Source organism: Myripristis murdjan, chromosome 6 (genome assembly GCF_902150065.1).
Source record: "Myripristis murdjan chromosome 6, fMyrMur1.1, whole genome shotgun sequence".
In the NCBI taxonomy this organism is placed as follows: Eukaryota; Metazoa; Chordata; class Actinopteri; order Holocentriformes; family Holocentridae; genus Myripristis; species Myripristis murdjan.
Genome location: NC_043985.1, coordinates 12,665,733 through 12,688,973, shown reverse-complemented (window position 1 = coordinate 12,688,973; position 23,241 = coordinate 12,665,733). Strand labels below are relative to the sequence as shown.

The 23,241-nt window shown below is 40.0% G+C and overlaps 1 protein-coding gene across 10 annotated transcripts in view; it reads left to right on the top strand.

The window, feature by feature from the left end:
- Window positions 1–9,943, top strand: part of ppip5k1b (diphosphoinositol pentakisphosphate kinase 1b) — a 59,817-nt gene extending 49,874 nt beyond the window's left edge. For all 10 annotated transcript variants that reach the window (XM_030053695.1, XM_030053694.1, XM_030053697.1 and 7 more), the window contains 3 exons: window positions 2,674–2,811; window positions 3,553–3,666; window positions 7,127–9,943. In XM_030053695.1, the coding sequence (XP_029909555.1) occupies window positions 2,674–2,811; window positions 3,553–3,666; window positions 7,127–7,218 (344 nt within the window). In that variant the 3' untranslated portion in view covers window positions 7,219–9,943. The remainder of the gene's footprint in view (window positions 1–2,673; window positions 2,812–3,552; window positions 3,667–7,126) is intronic.
- The last annotated feature ends 13,298 nt before the right edge of the window (window positions 9,944–23,241 follow it).

Below are 23,241 nucleotides of genomic sequence, written 5' to 3'. Positions count from 1 at the left end.
TGCAGTCAGCAGAGAAGACTATCTGTAATCACCCGCAGATGTTTGAAGATACGCATGGTGCTCACTTGCTATAGCCACTGAGTAAACTGAGATTTTGTCAATATATACTGCTTTGTCATTTAGACCTCTGTTGTAATCCTTTGCTCCTCCACGTATTTATATCTTCTCTTTCCGATCCTTCACTCTTAGCATATGTCAGTGTTGGTAAACGGTTGAATGAACGGTGCAGTGTAGCATCAGTGTTTTCTGCTCCCACTGCATGTGGTGTGTGAGCTGAATTTGATATTCATATGGAAAGGACGGGCTGCAGTAAAAAGAGGGAGGAGGGAGAGACCATGAAAGCTGTCTTATAGGCTTTTTAGATTATTTTCATACTGCTTCTGCTATATAAGACATTATATAGCAGAGATAGGAGACAGGAGATAGATGCAATTTTTTTTTTTAATCGTTTTTTGGCATTTTTGGCAGCTTTATTGGACTGTAACATTAGAGAAAGACAGGACAGAGAGAGGAGGGATGACATGCAGAAAAAGGCCTAGGTCCAAATCAAACCCATAACCCAGATTCAAATTTGTTGTATTGTGAGCAAATGGTATGCACTTTAGCTATCTCCATTTAAGGCTTTAAGGCATTTTAATATTTATTTAAGCCAAGATGGGTGTTCTTATTCTATCGTTTACAGCAGCCTTGACAGGCAGAACCTCTCGTGCTGAGCACTGATATTTTCTTGGACTGATTAATCAAGCTACTTTTGGCCAAATGTCTACATTCGCAGTCAACATACAGTACGGCACAATCAAAGGAAAAATCCACACTTCAGCACTGTTAAAAACAGCTATTGCTGATGTATTTTAATTTCTGGGCACAGTTTTTAGGATGGCGGCGTATGTTTTTATTCTTGCGGAAAGCTGGCCAAAAGAGAGTGTGATGTCACGCTGAGATATTTCCAGTGCAGCTGCAATGAATTTTGATTGCAGAATTTTTTTTTCATCTAAAACCTCAGCAGTAAATGTTGGTGTCATTTTGCACCGATGCTCAATAATCATAAAGGGAGAAATACATTGCAGAAGAGCCAAAGACAGCAGTTTTTCTACCAGCAGTAGTCAACAGTAGACCATAATGCAGTGTGGCCATGTGTTTTGTTTTTTGTGACTGAAAAAGAGAATTACCACACTTCATCACAAATTAATCCCTAGAATGCATCATTCATCAGAAATTGGTGACATTTAACAGTGAGACAGTTGAGGGTGCATTTTCCATTTACAGCTTTTCTTGACTTCCATAACACAACATTACGTGAGCGATCCCCTACATGAACACTGATCAATCCCATTAAAAGGTAAATGTAAAAATTATTAAGAGGGGAAACTGATATCTTGCCCCCGAAGCCCTTGAAAGAGTCCTGTCGATTAAGCAGCAACTGAAGGTCATTCTGCTTGTGACATTACAGTATCAGACAATCTGTTTTGGGGAGTTGCCTTGGAAAACTCTGTAGTTATAGCACATTAGTCAGGGAGAAATGCAAGGCTGACTGGCATGCTCTCTGGGGAGATGGATGGAATGAAACTGCTGTTTCACCTTCCATCCATTCCTTGTAATGGTTTTGCTTCATCATGGTGTTTTTTCATTGGACTGCAGTGAATGCCACTGGAATGCATTTATTGGGAAGTTTGTGTGTGAAAGTCAGCCTGCCATGGCACAACATTGTTTGTAGTTAGCAGCTAAATTTTTCAGCACAGATATTTATTTATCGCATCCTGTGAAATTAATATACCCATGACTAAATGAGTATAACTGTGTAATACCTTGATTGATGATAAGTACGACAAAACATTTTATTCCAAAGACAAGAGAAATACTTAAAAACATAAAAATATACCTTATTTATATACCGGGGTTGAGGTCAATTCACTTTCAATTCAGTCAAATCAGGAAGTGGATTATCTTTGAAATGGACTGATTCTCAAATCAGCTGGAAACATTTTGCTGCCTTTCGCAAAAGGATTAAAACACTATTGATCCTTGAAGAAAGTATTTTCGTTTTTATTGCCTTACCATCTTTAGGATTGTTTTGTTTTTTGAATAAAATGCACAGAAATGCACCGACCAGGTGTGCAGATGAATGCAGATTTGAAACCAAGCCTTCTGGTTAAAGCTGCCCACTCACCACACCAACATGCTGATGTAAATGAAACCGTATCTTCACTTTAATATTTTCATGTGATTGAATTTTGAGTGAATTGAACTGAATCCACTCATATGTGGCATATTTCCACACTGCCAGTACTGATCTGCTCTGCCAGGCAGGCAACACCACATCAGGGTTGGAAATTAACACCAGCTGTCAGCCATAACGCTGATAAATTTTGGCAGTTGCTTTTAATCTCATTTACTGTAGCAGCCACATTGAATGTGAAGTGACTATCACTTGGAGATCTGCTCTAAAGATCTGAGTGGCTGGTAGATTAGTGAAAATGACAGGTGAATATCTGCTTGTCAAAATGGCCAGTGTGGACAAAAGTTTATTTTCTGCCCTGCCAGTAATGACAGAACGGGCAGCCCCAGGGTCAGCCTACACGCATGGGAATCTGTAGTGTTACCACTCGTCCTCCCGGGTCTGATAGAGGAGTGGTGCGACTGGCTCTGTTTGTGTCTCTTCCGTCCATAATGCAGGTTTTGAAGGCTGCTCGATGGTGCCCTCTATCTATCCACTGGAGACGCTGCACAATTCACTTTCACTCAAGCAAGTGGATGAATTCCTAAATTCAGTGTGTGAGAGCAGCACCGAGACCCATGCCAAGACGATGAAAGGTAGGAAGGAAACTATCCAGTGTATCCAGACTCTCCATTGAGGCATAGATTGCAGGAATGGCTTAGATTTCCTTAAACTGTCATTGTTTAAATGCAATGAAATTGTATTTGCAATCCTTGAGATGCATTAACTGATTTGCATCATCTTTGCAAAACCACTGCATCTATGCATGCCACCATCTTGGACATTATCTCATGCAAGCGAAATACGTACATTTTATTTGAAATTGCAAAAAACAAATCTATTTTGGCAAGAGTTTGCTGCCTAAAATCAACACTCAATATTTCCAAAATCATAAAAAAAACAGAGCTATTATGTGAACAAAGGTCTCAGTGTGATTTTGTAACTTTAACAGTAACTCATACGTTCTTTTCCTCTCATTCATTTTACATAGTAAATATCTGGTGAATAAAATGTAATTGCCTAGTCAGTCCTTGTAATGTTATGTTATGGTAGCCATAGTTTTTACAGCATGTAATCCAACATGGAAAAACTACATTGTGGGAGATTGCTATTTTTTTTTTTTTTTTTTTATGACATGAAAAAGTATACTATATTGTACAGGTTAATAAATAATTTTGTTTGAATTTATTATTTTTATTATTAAATCAATAAAGTGCATTAGATGTTAATGGTTAAATGGTTCACCCTTGAAATGAAATGAGCTTGGAGTCATGTTGTTGGTTGGCATGAACTGATGTGTGTATGTGTGTGTGTGTGTGTTCCTGTCTTCCCCGCAGCGCTCTCTGGCCTGTTCGACTCCCAGAGCCAGTCGTCTCTCTACAGCCCGCAGCAGCCTCTGTCCTCCTCTGGATCTGAGACGTCTCTTCGCCCACCAAGCCGACCTCTATGGTGTGAGTTTATTAATGCTTACATAGTAATATGATGATGACCAGAGTTTCAAGAAATAAGCTTTTGACTGGAAAATCACTCGTTCTGAATTCTCCCCTCCCTCTGCATTTACCAAGAGTTCCTGAACCAATGTCCAAAATTAACTTTTCACCTCATCTTCCAAGGGCTGGTGAAGTGAAAAAAAATTGTAACTGTAAATGGCCAAGATAATCCATATACATTTTTCTTTTCAGTATGTCATCCTGCCCGTTTTCAGCACTTGGTGGGTGTTAATTTTGGACCATGGCTTGAACAAGGCACTTAATCCTTGATTGCTCCACTACAGTTTCTCTGTGGCTGCACTGGGCAGCTCCCAGGTCTGAAAATGAGTTATTGTGTGAACATGAAATAGCATGATCCTGGAAAAGAGTATGCAAGCTCAGCAACCCTTCCCAGGATAAAGGTGACAAAAAATGCCTTTACCTACCACCACCATCCACAAGGCACTTCCAGTATTACATTCCAAGTTCTTAAAGACTAAAGCCAAATACTTTAGTTCTGACAATTTGAAATCACTTCGTATGGTGTTCCCAAGTGAATGGGGCAGCATGCTTTAATGCCTTTTGCCCAGCAAACACAGAGAACAGACATCTGCAGAACATAGCACAGACTATAATGGCCTTGGTCTCTACACAAGTCAGAGGGAACCAACCCAAGCAGAGTTTTGTAAATGAAACTCAATCACAGGATTTAAAGCTAAAATACGTAATTAATATACTGTTATTATCTCCATGTGTATGATGGAATATAGTAAAACTAAAACAGACACATTTACCATGACTTTGGGCTCTCTATGTCCACTACTGTTGAGAGATTTCCAAAGTATCAGTTGGCTTGTCAGGGCGTACCAGTCAAGTTTGTTCAAACAAAGACTATCAGTCAGATTAAATAAGCACATACACTCCAGTTGCAATCTCAGATGCTCACATGAAAAGTTTAGCTAACGTTTTACACTAGCTTATCTAGCTAAATAAAAGGCAATCACTTGTAATTTTTGGACAACCTGGGTGAAGTGTACAGATAGATAGGTAGATAGATAGACAGACATTATAGAACATATAAACAAAAACATGCATAAAAAGCACCAAAAAAGACAGCATCAAACTGCTGCGTCTGTGTATGCCACCATCTTCCATTAGTGCTAGCAACATGCACGTAAGATAGTGTGAACCTGTTGTCACATCACCTTATTTGCAACATCCCATAACATTTTACTTTCAAATTTCAGCAATTCAGTGAAAATGTCACTGACAAAATGTCACTGATATTTTCACTGCTAGACATGCGATGCTCTCCCATCTTTGCTGTAGTTTGCTGCCATGCAGCGACAACATGCAAAAAAGGACAGATTTCAGAGGTGTTATGACGCTGTTGAGTAACTGCAAGTTCACAACATCAGCTACTAGGTTTGCAACATCGTCCACATGTCTTATCGAATTTAATTTGATAGCTAAATAATAAGATTATTTAGTTATTGCTTGCTTGATTGTTTTCCAAAGGCAATGAACCCCAGTTAGGGGTTAAGAGCATCATTTAAATACATAAAAAGACAGTTTTTAGGTATTTAGTATTTAAATCAGCAGCCTGCATTTTTACAGTGTGCCTGTGTTTTAGCGGACAAATATAAAAATACCCCACCTCTTCTCTTGCCAGGCCTGAAACTGTCAAATGAGCTAAATAACAGCAGCATGTAAATGTCTGGCAGTGCACCCAGTGGAATCACTGTCACTTAAGACCTCAGTAAAATAGGACTCACAGAGAACAACCAGGCCCCCCTTTACTACCTTCTCCCCCCTTTTTAATACTATTAGCCTCCTCCTCCTCCTCCTCCTCCTCCTTCCCTCCCCACTTAACTTCCTCAATCTGTTTTTGCTTGTTTACCTCCTGGGTGGTGAGCTGATTAATTTGGCCTTTCACCAGTGTTGCTGATTGATAGAGCGGCTGCTCTCATATCTCTCTCTTACTTGTCTTCTCTTTTATTTCCTTTTTTCAGCATTTTCATTTTGCTCATTGTGGATCGCACTCCCTCTCTCTTGTTCTCTTTGTGGCTGTACCTGCTCTGGATCTAGGTTGCTGTCACTGCCGAGAGTCCGTTTAGCCTAGTTTATCATGCACTGTGCAGGGAGGGACACTGGAGGTCAGAACCGGCTGAATAGGACACTTGTTCCGCTGGTGGCGTGACAGGCTCCAGTTAGATTCAAGGTGCCAGGCTCGATTGTAGGGCAGCTGTTTTCAGGCACAGGGCTAAAGCGTACACAGCCCAGCACATTTATATGCGCACCAATACTCTAGTTACTGGGGAGTTATCAGCTTAATGCAATATGTTGATTACAGCATTTGAAGTAACATGATTTCTCTAATAACTCAGTTTACATGGGTTCATTTGGGCCTTGTTTGCTTCGTAAATATAACATTGCTTCTGTGTTTGGAAACCAAAATCAAAAATACTGACACATTTTAAGACAAAATGGCACGCACAAAAATGAGAGATAAAAGTAGGTGTTAGAGTGTGGTAGAAACATGTGTGGTAGAAATATGATCTGATTAAAACAAGCAAATAAAGGCATGTCAGAATCAGAAATACTTGAATGATCCCCGCATGGAAATTGGGTTACATGACTGTTTTAAAAGTCCAAGTATTGCTTTAATGTCAAGGTGCCCTTGAGCAAGGCTGAACCTCCAGCTGCTATCTACAGTGGAGCTGCACACAAGCCACCAGTAGAAAACTGGAAACAAAAAAAGAATACCCAGGCTCAAGCTGCCCAGGCCCAGCCACCGAGACCTCTAATACAATTTGAAAATTTTCACTAGAGAATTACTGTTCTCAGGATAGTTTTAGATTGGCGTTAATGGACAATTTCAGTATTTTTAAAATTAGGCTTTATTTCTGACTCCTTACCATGGTGTCTCTTGGTAAATGCAACAAATTTGCTGATTATGTTAGTATTGAAACAAAAACTTTTTTGGATTCAAAATGTTCATTTTTTAGTAATCATTAGTTATCGTTGTCATTGCTGCAACAGGTTGTGTCTCCTCTGCTTCTTTGTGCCTCTGTGCCTCTCTCTCCTTGCTCTGTCCTCGTCCATCTGTTGCTGTTCCAAATTGCTCCAGCCTAAATAAAGTCAGCCAACAAAATCAAAATAGTCCTCACTGATTTCAGAGTCTGGAATGAAGGTAGCCTGTGTCAGTCACTATACCAAGAATCTCTCTCTTCCTATCCCTCTCTCTTTCAGTGGGAAGTTTCTCAGTAATAATCAGCAAAAGTGTTGCATTTGCCCACAGAAACCATGGTAGAAAAGTCCGAAATAAAGCTCACCTTGAAAAATACCTAAAATTTCCTGAAGGGTATAAGACGTGTTCTCCTGTGGTTAAGGGTTGAGTTAACTGAATCTTTTGTGTGTGTGTTTGTGTGTCTGTGTGCAGATGGCAGCGTCCCTTCCAGTGCTGTATCCAGTGCGGGTCCTTCCTCTCCCACCACAGAGAGCCCCAGCCTGCACTTCAGCTTCACTGAGTAGACGCTCAGTCTCTTCATGCAGCATCTGGAAAAACAAAACAAAACAAAAAACTTTTTCTGGTGTGGGATGTCAAAGGCAAGATCTGTGCACCAGGAAACACAGAGACGTTTGTCATCCATCTCTTTCACTGTTTTCATCCAAAATTCTCACTCAGTAACAAGAATTTTGGGGTGGAGCGGCTGAATGTGGAGAGATAGGCCACCCTGCCTCAGATATTACAAACTGTAAACATAAAACATAAAAAATGTACATTCACTCCTGTGCTCTACTGCAGCTACAGCTCCAAACCTTTAAACCAGGCATCATACCCTCCCTACCCCTGTCAGTGATCACACACTGGACATTATACAGCTGGACAGCTCAAAACACCTCTCATCCCTTCCCTTTTGATTTCTGTCTCCCAAAGCAGAAAGCCAAGTGACAGTTGATGGAGCCGACCTTTGACCTCCTGTGTCTCTAATGGATTTTGGATGAACCCTGTAGTCCTGAATTCTCATTTTTCTCCTGCAGTTGCTCAGCTGAGGAGAAGAAAAGAATGGTGCCTGTTGATTTGCAAAGCCCTGCCTTAATGCTGTTTTACATATCATCGCGCACACACACACACACACACACACACACACACACACACACACTGGTTGCCTCATTTATAAAAGTGTGCATTAAAACTTGAAATCATAGAGATAGGAAGATCATTATGAAGTCATCTGACATTTTGCTTTATAAAAATGATTATGCTTGCAGAGTAAGAGCCCAAGGAATGGACCTTATTCCCATGGCAGCCATTTTGAACTTACATCAAACATTCTGCCCAGAGGAGCAGACGCACCCTCGTGATATCCTGCTGTTGTATATCAAGACCAACATCATGCACATGTCAGGAATTAGTAGTTTGTGGTTATGTTTTAAGGTAATATGTTCAGTCCAAAACTAAAAGTTAAGTGGCAGTTGGGCTTCTTACCCAAGTGTAATAGCTCCACCAGGGCTGACGGGTCAAATTTGGAGGAACTGTTATATTCATACAAAGTTACAAATACCATCAAATGGGTAAGAACTGCAACTGTCTCTTTAACAGCAGGGAGTGAGCACTCTGCCCAGAGATGTACATTATCATGCTTAAATGATCTGCATTTGCTGAACCTCAAAGTGACACTTTCATTCATTGTGCTCAGGAATTCACAAGTAGTGAACCTTCACTTCTCTCCAGCCTGTAATTATGTTCGCTCTGTCATTTGGCCAGGAAGTACAATAGAGCTGGAAACACTTTCTTTTCAACATCAGTGGTGAAGTGGTAAGACACCTGCACACTGTCAAAATAAAATTAGAGTGAGAGTTTTCTCATGCAAGATGAAGGTCCATCTTATACATCCAAAGTGCAAGCAGCTAGTGTTTTTGTAAAGCATCTGCCTTAAATACACTTACGTGGTGGCCATGACATTTTATACCTATGGCCACTTCTAAAATCAACTTGGGTGATTATATCCTTTTATAAATGAGGCCCTCGCTGACAGTAATGCTGGGATCTAAAGCTACTCTTGAGCCGGCTTGACCAATTGGTTCCGCGTTCAGTTTGTCATTACTCCACCCTGCTCTTGTATGAAAACACAATTTACTGTGCCCGTATATTAAAAAAAAAACTTGAGTGGGCAGGAAGTCTTGGCAATACTCCACATATACCAGCAAGGAGCTTCACCCAGAACCTTTTAGATCCTGTGAGGTTCCTGTTTTCTTGTTCTTGTTTCAGGTTACCAAATCAAAGATACTGGTATGTAACTAATTTTAAGAAAGTCTGTGTTGTAGATTTGTTTCAAGTTTAAAGGGGAAAACCACTTGATCTAGTAAATAGTATAAATGCAATTAGACGTGAATATGAGTACCTAAGGACTGCAAATTTTGAATTTGCTCGGTAAATGCTGAATTCTCGAAGTCTCAGTGTCTGCAAACTGCTGTCACACCAAAGTACTTGTGTTGTATTAACATGCTCGGAATTCAAATGACTGTGTCAGATGGTGTAATGACATGATGTTTGTTTGAAAATTAGCTTTTGTCATCATCTGACTGAATTGGGACTTGATGCACTTTCATTTGAGTCAAGCGGTGGATTGTCTTTTAAACCCAAAGAAATTAAAATAATTTTATTTCTTTAAAAGGTTAACCTGTCCTATTTTGAACAAACTTTTTGAAATGAATGCTAAAACAATGACTAGAAACTGCTGTAGTTTTTTTTTTTTTTTTTTTTTTTTTTCCAGTGTGTGATTATGGATGTGAGGCAGTTGATAAACATTAAAGTTTGTATAAAGAGAAAGGAAAAGTGGCCAGCTGTCGGCACGGTATTAGTACTTCTTTGACCACTTCTTCAGCTGAAACTGCCTGACGTATCAATGACATTTTTCCCTGATAGAAGTGAAAATGTACTGACCCCCAAATCTGGTAAAAAAAAACTCCATCAGGAAGAAAACCTGTCCTTTTTTGTCATTTGACCTGCTGTAGAACCAATCTATTCGTTTTAGTTTAGTTGTAGATTTGTATAGCACTCGTTGATTTAATCTTACCATGGATTGCTGTAGGTAATTTTAGTTCTGTATTTATGTAATTATTTAATGTGCTATTTAATGCCAGCCAAAGTGGTGCATTGCTGTGAGGAGTTGGTCTCCGAGTGGTTTGGTGTTCAGGTGCTGGTCTCAGCGACAAGGCAGTTTTGTTAAAAGTTGTTGTAAACCAGTTAAAATGTTGTTTGGCGTCTTATTGCGCACAAGTCTCACAGAAACACACAACTGTCACAATCCAGGGTCTTCCGTGTGTGTGTGTGTGTGTGTGTGTGTGTGTGTGTGTGTGTGTGTGTGTGTGTCTTTATTAATGGCCTGCAGTCTAGACACAGAAGCCTGTTATTGCTCTATAAACAAAACCTCGTCGCCTCACTGACAACACACCTCTTTCTGCATCTCATTTGTCTCACTCTCATCCCTCTCTCTCCCTTCTCTCTCCTCTTCTTCTTTCTTTGCCCTCTTCCTCCCTTCCCTTAGCTCTCACTTTTCTTTTTTCTCCCACTCGCTTTGTCCATGAATCTTGCTTTCTTCTGCCTCTGCTCCTCTTGTTCCTGTCCTCTCTCTTCTTTCTTGCTTTCCTCTTTTTCCCTGCTGTCTTTTCCCCTTCTCCAGTCTTCTACCAAATGGCTGTAGTGATGACTCATGCCTCCTATTGCTCCCATGCATTGCCATGGCAACGCCCCCAGATGTAATTGACTCCTCCTCAGCGACAGTGGGTGAATGGAGAGAGAGAGAGGAGACTGCCGACTCACAGGAAGCCAAAAGCTGATGTCATTCATCCCTGCTGCATGATGAGTCTTTCTCTCCGTCTTTTATTTTCCACACACAGTCATTCACTCTGTCACCAATGGCTCTTTTCCACGAACACACAAGCACAAGCAAAATTCATCCGTCCATACACTCTCTCAAATAATACTTTCACTTGTTCAGAAAAAGACCACTGTAAGAATCCAGACACTTCTGTGATTTATGACTTAAATAAATAGCAAACACTCCAGAGGTAGAATAAAAAAAGTTGTCTGCAAAGAGCTGTTCCAAAGAAAACATTTAAAAGAAGTTTGTTCCCAAGTAGCTGTGAACTAATTCCAACAGCGTGGAAAGATAAAAGTCACATGCAAGAGAATAGGGAACTTTTGAAAAACACAGTTTCCATATAGTAGAACAGGCAGCTTTGTCCTATGTGTATTCAATAGAGGCACACAATTTTCTCTTTTTCCAGGGAAAATCTTAACATCTGCCACAATGTAAGGAAGAAAAATCCATCCTAAAACATTTCACCTCGTTTACAAAACAGCAAGTGATGCTATACCTTGCACTTCTGGGGATGTTTTGCAGTTTGATAGCAACATTTTCAGCGATCTGTAACAACAGTTTTGGTGTCAGTCCTGCAACAGCCCAGAAATCATAGAGGAGGAAATGCTCTGTAAACGATTCAGAGCTGCCAGTTTCTCTACCAACTGTAGACCACAATGTAGACCACAATGCAGTGCAGCCACAGAATGTGTGTTTCAAGAAGGAGGCATGACTCCTGCTTTTCCCAACGTTTTCTAATTCTCTTGGTCTTACTACGCTACTCATCTCTGCTTGGGAATTAGACCACACAAATTCAGGCTGATTTTAACACAGTTTTGTTGTGGCTATATTTCTTGCAGAAAAAGCTGGGCCTGGGATTACTTTTTCCAGACTTCACAAGGACAAGGTTATCTGAAAATAGAACATCAGTGGTAGCTTGCTATCAGTAGTATGACAGCATGTTAACTGTCTACTGCCAAATAGTCTGTGGTTATCTGACTGCAGATCTTTGCAAACATCCTGTTGCCTCTTCCTCCCTATCCCAACTCAAAATTTTCATTGGCTGTTGAATATTCCCATCATGATTTGAGCCTTGTCGTGTACCCACTTACGAGAAGAGTAGGCCCAATAAAATCAAACATGTTGGACTAAATCGTAGCCTAGCCGACTGGGATCGCATTGTAAGAGATTTGACTCTTCCACTGACTCACACATCACGATAACAGCTCCAACTCTGCAGTGTGACTAACTTCAGCTGCACTGCTCATTGCCAAAATCGGTATTGAAAATCATGCAGTCTAGCCCTGCCTTAAGATATGGCAACAATATTACTCCATACGCATTGCACAGCACGATCCATGCCCTTGAAGCCAAATGATATCTGAAAGGAAACAACCTTGCTTGTTCTTGACAAGCAGAAAGTGGACATGTGAAGCTTGGAGACAAATTAGCATTAACTGTTTGGCATCAAAAGCTGTAGTGAAGATTTGCATCGAGTAACTTTAAAAATGTAGGTCTTTTCCACCCAGGATACAATCTTTCGGCTTTGGAAGTCTTGGATCATGTTGCACAAGCAGTATGGAGTAATCATGTTGTTATTTTTTTTGCCCACTTTGCAACTCTAAAAAGCGGTTCTCACTGACTTCAGGTGTTTTGAAGACAGATGCTCGATAGAGATGTGCTTGTAGCAAAAACACAGGTGCTACACAAATATTCTTAACCTTAACCTTTCAACTGGCATGAAGGTAAGTAAATAAATGTTCCTTTATGCCCCTTTTTCAACACAAAAGGCTGAAAAAGTCCTCAACTCCAGAACTGCTGTGCAAAACAAGCAGCTGCGGCTCTATCGACTTTCTGTTTTCGTAGAACCTTGGCGCTTGATGAACCGTGTAGAAAACAAGCCAGTGAAATAGATGACTCAGGACGCGTCAACACTTTTTTAAAACCTTTGGTGCTGCACCGAACGTTCCTACTTATCAATCAGCATGGGTAAATATAAGACAACCTGATATGGATTGGCAAGGTTTTGTGTATTGTGTTTATGTCCTGTGCATTCCCGATTTCTGAACTACCATCCTCTAGCTCTTGGTGATAACTTCTGTGAACTGCTCTCTTCCCTGAGAAAAATACCAAGGAATGGAAAAATAAAGAATAGAAGAGGGGAAGGTGGAGGCAAAGAGGATTACAACTGTTATCCACTCTGCTCAAGGCTTACTCTCTAATTGCTTAAAAAAAAAAAAGTATCATTTAATTTCTATTTCTTCTCTATTACACGATCATTCTCAATCATGACTTTGCAGTGCCACCTGACCCTTGACCATCTCACCTCTGACTGTTTGTAATGTTTGAACGTATGGTAGAGTTGCACTCTCTACATGTCGCTTTGGATAATCGTGTCAGCCTAATTGTTGTAAAAGTAAATATAAACACAGAGAGCAGCGCGGGGGAAAGACAAGAAGGCAGGGTAACAATTAAACAGGGCTGATGGGAGAATTATCCACATCAACTTGTCCTCCCTAAACAAACGCCAGCAGGAAGCCAGGATGACATCCAGTTGGACTGGATGTCTGCCTCCTCACCCGCCACCCCACCCTCAGCCCCCCGAAAGCCCTCCTTTTCCAAAGTCCAAATGTGTCGTCATGGTAACCAAGTGAGGGGTGCTGGCAGCGGTGGGGCTGTTTTGCTGGGCAGTGTGGCAGAGCATCAATGCGTGGGCTCAGTCGCAGAGAGAGAGAAAAGAGACAAACGGCATATAAGAGTAGCATGCAAAGTCAGAAGGTCTCATTTATAACCGCTGCATATGCACAAAATGCAGCCTGAAAGAGTCATATGCCACTTCCCATGCCAAAGGTTGAGGTCTATAAAAACAAAATCGACAGGAGAATGTGTGCACCTGTACAGAAACTCTGACCCATGCGTAAGAACATTTTGGAGATTTTTGTCTTTTTGTTTTATAAATTTTTGTTGAAATGAAATGAAATACAACATTGTTATCATCGATGGTGGAAATTTTATTTTGGCCACATGAAGACAGATAAGACATAAATTTGTAAGTAGTATTTTTTTTTTAAAAAAATCATAATAATAAGATGCACATCAAAGGAGTCTGTCACAAATTAAACTTCAAACCCTCAACAACTTTGGGCTATACAAAGTCATTGTCCGTTTTCCAGTTTAATTCAGTTCATGTCAAAATGAATGGAGTTCATAATAGTCGAGACATCTCTGTGTCTGAACGACATCCTTGAAAACCCTCATGGGAAGTCCCAGCAGTGGCTGGACGGCGGGCAGCTGTGCATGCTGGGAGGGAGCTGACCGCTGAGGAGCCACTGAGTGGAAGGAGTTTGGTTCTGCAAACTCAGGTACCGCTGAAGCGTGGGTTGTACTGCATGACTGCACTGGAGAAGGGTGAGGGGGTGAACATGATCCATAAAGGTTGACCCAACATTTGATGGGCTGACCTGCCGACCCAGCTAGGGCCAGGGAGAGTCAGAGTTTGTCAGTCTGCTAAAGACCCTCAGAGGAGTAGGATGACGAACAGTCATGGTAGCTCTGGTTGGTCAGGAAGCCGCTTCTGCTCTTGGAAGCTGGTGGTGGAGCATCCTGGGAGGTGGAGGTGCCTGGTTGACTCTCCTGGAAAGCCATGTTACACTTCTTCTTCATCCTTGAGCCAGAGGAAACCCACATGGTTTAGCTGTCCCACTCTGTGTGCAGGAAGATCAGCATTAAGGTAAGAGTTTGCCCTGAAAAAAGACACAAACTCAGTTACACACTGACCCTCCTACATACAGCGGCTGCATCTTGTGAGAGTGCCATCATGCAATGTGAAGCAGACACGCTTACCTGTCCATCAGCAGCCAGTAAGGCTTTGTGTTCTGAAAAAGACAATGAGATGACAGTCATTCACATTCTCCATCTGCTCTTAAAGCAATATTTAGTTTGAATTAGATGCCAACGCATTTCCTGTAGTTTACATGCGCAGAATTTAAAACTCAAAATTACTGAACATTGGCTGCGACAAATTTGCACTTTAATTTGTACTTGAATGAAGCCAAAGAAAATTACTCAAACATTACTCAACATGTTTGCAAGACTATTCACAAACCTCCATTTAGTAGTTTTGAGTAAATCTGGGTCCTCATTTTTTGAGTAGACTGTGCTCCAGAAACTGGTTTCGTTGTTTATAAAACAACAGCAAGAATTGCGGACCTCCGCACCAGAGTAACAGTAAGGTGAAATAGCTCCTGTCTTGAAGACTGGATATACACAGATTTTTAAACAATAAATTTCATGTAAAGCAAGAGCAGAAATAGAAAATGAATGCAGACTCAAGACAGCTATAATGTTTAAAAGCAGGGTACATAGTTGAACAGGTTCAAAGTAACTTTTCAGACCATCAGTGGTGTCACTGAAGTGAATGGAAAGTAAAAAGCATAAATGCTACAACTTGCAGGTAACTTCAAGGATGAACTACTCGTGTTAATTTTCTCACTAAAGGAGCAGGTAATGTGAGGAAAACTGTATGGACCAGTCTTTGGCAAAACTCTTTCTTGGTGTGGTGGAAAGGCTTTTGAAGTAGGACATGGCTGCAACTGTGTCTGTTGTTGGCTTTGTTGTTACTGCTTAAGTGGCAGCACAAGGGGGGGGCTACATGTAGGTTTTTTTCAGTGTGTGTGTGGGGCTGACGAGACATGCATGCATGTGAAAAAGATGAGAAAGCAAACAAGGAAGATTTCTACCTTGATGCTGTTTCTGTTCTGAGCTCTTTGGAGGAACATCTGGGCTCAGGTTCAGAGATGGTCAGCTTCCTGATGCCTCTCTTTGAGCTTCAAAGCCTGAATAGAGTTCCTCTGCCTGTATGCCCTGTGAGCACAGTCCAGAATCTGTCTTGTGCAGGTCTACCTCCAGCAGCACATGCATGCAATTATGCTGGGCTTTCACGCAATCCTTCAACTCTGACACTGCCTCCTATAGAGAGGAGGCACACAGCATAAATTCCACATTGCAAATGGTATCAGTTGTTATTAACCCCACTGAACAGAAATCCAAGACTTGACTTCAAAATAAAAGGAATAATTGTTCATAAAACTTTTGCTAACAGATAACAGTACAAAGAGGACAGGTGACAAGCCATGCTGAAATGTAGTGTTGTGTCTCTGTAACTTTGTGTGTGTGTGTGTGTGTGTGTGTGTGTGTGTGTGTGTGTGTGTGTGTGTGTGTGTGTTTTCCTGTATATAGATCAGTGTCTTGTCTGTGAGTGAGTGAGTGAATGAGGGAGGGATGGAACAATATGTTTGGAGGCTGATACCAGTATGTGGTATGTTTCTGTAACAGCTCTTTAAAATCATAATATAAATGCAGGTACATAAGTGGTTAAGCTTTTAAGACAGGTCTGTCTTCAAATAATTCAGTGTTTTTTAAACAATTAGAAACAAAGTCAGCCAAATATCAACCGAAATAACATTGAAAAAAGAAAAAAAAAAACTATATTTATAACTATAAAAATGATATAAATGTGAGATCAGAGATGCTGGATAGACATCAGATTTATTGTGTTTGAATGCTTGTCAAAGGCTACATGTTTCACAAGCATTTAACCCAATGAAACTTGAGCAAATTCCCTTCTCATCTCCCAAAGAAATTCCCTGAAAATTCACAAAAAAAAAAAAATACTAAAAAACTAGAGAAAACTACCTCAAAATTATGACAAAATTACAGGATATTTATCATTATTATGATTATATATTTAAAATATTCTATGAAAAATGACTAAGAATTATCCCCCCAAAATACTTAAAAACAAAAAATAAAATTAGCACAAAAAAGCCAACAAATCCCCCTACCCCACCGTTGAGCTATACTCTGATCTATTCATAATAAAAATGCCCCCAAAATGGCCCCCAAATGATTTTTTTGCCCAGTGCCCCCACATTCTTTAGAGACAGCACTGCATCGAACCATCCCTAACCCTGACATCCAGCCTCCAGCTGTTAGCTGCTCCTAACTAGCTATTCTTACCTTACTTAACTACATCTAGTCCAAGTCTCTTGCAGTAAACTTAAAGATAGTAAACAACAGACAGCAAACGGTAAATGTAATTAGTGTTGATTAATAATCAAGCCCCCAACAAAACACGTCCTAGTGGAAGAAATATCATGCTCTAAATGACCTCTGTCTCCTGAAACCACCTAACAAGAATTCTCCTACAGAATGCAGTAGTGACATCATTAGAGATATAGGTTGTTATAGCATAGGAATAAGCTACTGAGTATAACAGAAACATATGACTGTGTTAAAGAAAAACAATTTTTGCTTGGCTGAATTCCTACTAAAGTCACAACAGTGGACACAGACTTTGGCTGGTTTGTGACATTTTGAAGCAAGACAATAACTCTGGAAATGGGACTAGTCTTGCCTTATTAAAGGTCACAACAGGCTACGTTTTATTGAACGGGGCTGCACTGTGGACTGCTTTGTTAATGCTCATCTAGTTCAGCCAGACCACAACTACAATGTGCATCACAGAAATCAGTAAACTTATGATAAATATTAACAGTAACAGTCATTTCTACAGTCGATAGCAATGGTAGCCTAATATGTTGGAGTGGACAGCTTGAGAGTGTGACAGAGACATAAAATCAGTAAAGTCAGTGCACATCAGTGGTTTTGTGTTTGTTTGTTTGTTTGTTTGTTTGTTTTTCATGAGGACCTGTCATTAGCACCCATGAATAATGTATTGCTGTTATGTTTTGGTTTATAAGATTGTGTGAGCTCTTGTGATTTCATACAGTTTAACTAGGAAGAAACATTCCTCTAATTCCTCAAATCAACAATATTCAGTAAATAAATAAATAAAAATGTCTATGCCCAATTCTATATCTATCAACCTATTTTTTAGTAGAGCAGAGGTCAAATAATGATAAATGGCTCTTTGACCCAGGATGTGTGATGTAAAACATAACGGATGCCTGTGCCCAATGGCACATTCAACCTACCTACTGCAAGATGGAGATTACTTGAAGGAAAGATGACTTGTTTTGTTTAACTGTGCCTGAGAATAGATGTCTTTAAAGCAGACAAACTTTAGGCAATGCCACTGCCAATATCTGGACAGTTAAAACCAACAATCAATGGACCGTATAAAGACATTAGAGAAGCGCACACTGGCTCTTCAGCAGCTGTGAAAACTCAGCTGATCCAGGAAGACTGGTGTCCCTGGTACTGAAAACTTTTCTCAACAAGTTGTCTTCCTACTCCCTGAGAAAATGATTATGAAAATGTGTTTTAAAATTATGAAACTATGTGTGGAGGGGAAGGCATCAGTCTACCACCAGTACCCAGGCAAGGGTCAGTGTCTACAAAAAGGGGGCTTCTGAAGCTCACCTAGACCTTTCTTTCTGCACTGAGATATAGTTGAAGAGTAGCAGAGGAGTAGTAACACGGAAGGGCGCAAGGCAGTAATTTCGCCCAGGGCGGCAACATGGGCAGAACCGCCACTGAACACAGTGAACTACAGTGAACACTAGCCTGTGGTATTGAGGACATTCAAGCCATCATGGAGCAGGTGCGACAGCTTCAGTCTGAAAATGAACCATTGAAGTCATAGGTGATAAATCAAGGTACTGTTCCACCTCAAGCAGGGGCACAGAATGAGTCTGATGCCTCCACCTCAGCAAGCATCAGCATCCACACTCCTGCTGCTTTTCCAGTACAAACTCAATTTCTATATGTTCCAAGAGAGTGAAAATGTCCAAAATTTTCTTGTAAACTGTCTGTTGATTTGATAACTGTTGAAAAATGGATTGAAGAGGCTGCAGGTGCCTGACGGTTAGACAAATGTCCCAAACTGAACATATTCTTTTTCTGTATGATTATTTAGATAGGGGTGCTACAGCAGAGCTTGATTTTCATGGCCCAAAAGACAGAGACAGGACTGAAAAGATATTTTCCATAAATGGTGAAAATTATTATTGCTGTCCGTCTCATGTTAGTGCACAGCTTCAGTTTCTCCAGCGCAGTCACAGGGAATGGGAATCCCTCACAGACTATTCTCATGTTTGAAAGTCACTTATGGATGTGGTCATTCATAAAACCCTGTCTGGCATTACTAAGCAGCACCCTTACACTGTGTAGAGACCATTGTAACTGGAAGCAAGCATAAGCCCAATGGCAAGTGTTCCATTGAGGAAAAGTGAAAAGAGGAATGTTAGCAGGCGTTCCCGTCCCTGAAGCACCGTTTAGTTAGTGTCCCAGTCCTCGGCTACGCCGACTTTGCTAAACCTTTTGTTCTTGAAATTGACGAAAAAATCATGCAGGACTTGGTGCAGTATTGTCTTAGGATCAAGAGAGCGAATAGAGACCTATTGCTTTTGCCAGTAGGGGCCTCAGACGCTCAGAATGTAAATGATCAACTACAGCTCAAAGAAGCTTTTGGCCTTTAAATGGACAGTGACGCGTAAGTTTAGGGAGTAAGTGCTGGGGAATAAGTTCACTGTTTTTACTGATAATAATACCCTGACCTATTTAAAAACAGCAAAACTTGGGGCAGCGGAACCGCACAGGCTGCATTTGACTTTGAGATCAAATATCGCCCAGGCACTACAAATAGGAATGCATATGCAATGTCTTGGCAGCCTACATATGACTCTTTTTCTTCAGTGACCTCTGGCATTCAAGTACCCAATATGATCTGGGAACAAAAGCACACAGGTTCCACCTCACGACTACTGTATGTCACTACTTTGGCAATCCAAGCTCTCCCAATGTGGGAAAAAGTAGGATTACAAGCACTTAAGCAGGCTGATCAAGTGATTGGGTGCATTTAACTCTTACTGGCAGCATTCAACAAGTCCATAAAAACAAGAATTGACAACAGGGCCCAAAGATATCCATGAACTTGTCCAACAATGGGACAAGTTTTGTATGAGGAGTTTTGTATCACCATATCCGGCCACCAAAAACAGGTAGAGAAGTTTTTCAGCTCCTCCTTCCTGATTGTCTTAAGGGTGAGGTTCGTAAACATCTCCATAAGGACCATGATCACCAAGGGGTTGACAAGACGATACACCTGGTGAGAGAAAGATGTTTCTGGCCTAATATGTGGCAAGATATTGATAAATACTGCCACAACTGGCATGGTAGCTAAAGCCACTTACTCCAAGGTTAGAAGTTTTCTTGGTAACATAATGGTGTCACGACCCCTAGAGATTATGGCGATTGACTTCACTGTCCTAGAGAGCAAGTGATGGCCTAGAGAATCACGAATTTTTTCTCCAAATTTACCCACGTGTATCTGACCTTGGATGAGAGAGTGAGAATTTACATTTGAGCTCTCCCTTTTGGTGTTTTTGTGTGTGTGTGTGTGTGTGTGTGTGTGTGTGTGTGTGTTTTGTCTATGATGATGTCACTGTCAACAAACACATCCGGGTGTACCGCAGCCCTGGATGACATAGGAGGTCAAAACTCTCCTCAAGGACCCCAACACAGACAAGACAGACAGAGAGGTTGATGCACTAACTGCAGAGTAGCAGTGAAGTGAGGGACAAAGACAAATTAGAAGCCATTCATCACCGCTTGAAATGAATGCCACTGAGCGTGTATACTGGAGCCTCTGGTGTGGGTGTGGATCCATCAAGGTTGATTCTGGAGCCTGAATTGATTTGTTTTCTCGGCCCCCTCCGGGGAGTGCGACATTGTTCACTGAAAATTATCGAGCACTTCTCTTTCCCTCGCTTGCTTAGTCAGAGTCCCGTAAATATCAAAGGGAAAATGGCAAAGTTATTTTGACAAGTGGGAAAGTGAAGCTCAGACATAAGTTCTCTTTTATCTTTTCACCTGAGTAATCACAGCTACTCAACAAGCTGACCAAGCCTGGAGCGAGTCTGTCATCTGCTAAAAACTGACAGGCGAACACTACATTTCTTCCCTCATCTGCCCACTCCAGGTTTACTGGAAGCACAAGGTTGGATTCATACAATGAAACATAAATATATTTTTTTCCTTCTTCTTTTTTTTGTTTGTTTGTTTGTTTGTTTTGTGTTTTATTTTTTGTTTTTTGTTTTGTTTTTAAATCTTTGTAGCTCACAGTTTTATGGTTTGTTATTTTAACTGGGTGCCATATGGTTGGAGACTATCATCATATATCCATTTCTGTGCCAATAGTGTTCTCAGTGACTCAGGTCTGGTAAAATCAGATCTGGATCTCAAAGGGTTAAAAACAGATTTTCTGCCCTAAATTACACAATCAAAATCAAATTACTGTTCACTTACTGCAACATAAGCAAGTTGCTGTTTGTCCACCAGCTGGAACTAATCATAGCTAATGAGAATACCCCAAAAAAGGCAAAATGCTAATGAAGGGCGTGATCTCCCTTAATCATCACCATGGAGACTCCATTAAAACCCTGTGAATGTAGTGACTGCATTAAATGATGAAAAATAATTGGTTTTAGTTGAACTGAGAGCATTTTTCTGTTGGCCTGCAAGAAAACTCGTTACTCCAGTTGAAGGATTACATGCTGCTCTGTGGGTTGAGGGTATTTTGCCATCTTTAGCCTTATGAAAGCCCTACTAAACCTATTGGGTAAACTAAAAAAAATATGTACCTAGTGGCAAAGCTAAAAACAAGACAAATTTTTCTTTTTCCTGTAAAATTTATATTTATTTAGATATTAGTAGATATTTTGCTGATATAGGGTTTTTACTGGTCGTTGGAAATTTGCTAAGAATGACTATGGAGCATGTCACTTTTTATAAATCACTGTTAGAGCAGTTGTTTATTACGTCAGATATTTTACCTTTATAAAAAAAATTAGGATGGTTTAATGTCTTGTAATTTGTGGTTAATGCAAGAAAACTGACCCCTGATTTGGCTGGAGCTTCCCTAGTTTTAGCTGTTGTGTGTGACTATCACTCTAAGATACATTTAACACTTTCTATCAGTGACCTGCACAGTTTTGGCAGTTTTGTACAAGAACGTCTTCCAAAGCTGTAATTCTGAAAGCCCAGGCTGGTGTTTCCTAGAGCTTCTCCACTGAATCCTTTATCTTTCACACTTGAAAAAGTTTTCATTTCAAAGCGGCGATAATTCTCAACAAGAAGATACATCCGTATATCTCTGTCTTATCACGCTGGCTAACCGTTACCATCTCCACAAACTAAGTCTGCAGTGCTCTGTGAGCGGAGAAAAGTGTCTCTACATGGCTTAACATTTTGATCATGACTCTTTCTATATCCAGCCCTGAGTTTGACTCAGAACTAAAAATGTGCTTTGGCTCGAGAAAAAAATTTGTTTGGTTCAAGTCAATGTCAGAATGTACTTTGATGTTGACTGTTTCTTGTGCTATTTAGGAAGATACACACAATGTAGAGATGTGGCGTGGAGGTTAGAGGATAATCATTACAGAAATATTGGCCTTCATAAAGCCATATGAGTTGCAATTTTTCCAGGAGCAATACACAATCATCATGGACAGGAGATGATAGAAGGTTTGTCAAAAAAAATAATGTTGATATTTACTCTGTGATAAAATACATTACTTGACTTAACTGAGGTCTGTGTGGATTTTTATACTAATGGCATGTGGAATACTTTTTTTCTCCAATTACTAAAATGTAAGACATCATAAAATGTGACCTATGTAAATAGTAATGGATGATGAAAAGCTCTATATCCTACTGTATTTGTATTTTGTATTTTTAGATGTATCTTATACTTCCTATTACTGCCATTAATGTTTTTATTGTTATAATTTTTATCCTTTTAGTAAGAGTAGGGTGGAACGTGGTCTGAGGGGGCAGGTTAGGGTGTTTAACAGAATACTGAAGGACATTAACTTCCATTTGTGTCATATTTTTATGTTTTTGTATACCATGTGTTCCTTCCAATAAAATATTATTGAAAAAAGTCATGCCAGGCTGTTCAGTGTTCAGAATATAAAATAATAATAAACTAAATAATAATATACTAACTAACTAAATAACCTAAACTAACTGAATAATAATTAAACTAAACTAATCCCTCTGTTACCTTCAACTTTACTAACATTTTTTATCAACTGGGGTCAATTTGATTAATTTAAAATTCAAGGATCAGAATAAAAATTGTTACCCCACCACCACCACCACTAAACTATATTGTTTAGTGGTGGGATGTATGTTTTTGGTCATACATCTCAGAAGACACAGACATCTAATAAACTTTCACTTTTAAAGTCGATGTAACCTGGATGTCTAGAGCCATGTAGACCTCTTAATTGTTGTTCAATCAGCATCAAATTGTTCAGTGGAGAGTTTTCTCTGAAAAACATCTGTGTCTTTTTTCACTGCCTGTAACTGATTACATCTTAGTTACTAATTGATGTTCTCATAACTTTGGAATCCATTTGGAAGTAATAACTTAATCTGACAGTGCTGATATGAAGAATTCACTTGTAAAAACAGATACAGACCATTTCCTAAAAAAACAAACTGAATGTTACACACTTTATGAATCCAAACTCAGAATTTGTAACAAATGCCAATATCACCTCAGCATACTGATGATTTTGTATTGATATTATCTGGAAAAAAAAAAAAAAATACATTTACAGAAATTAATATAACCAGCTATCTGATTTTGCCAGTGAACTCTTCATATGTAAAATAATTTGTGTAGGCATACAAGCACAAACAACAATCACCAGACGCA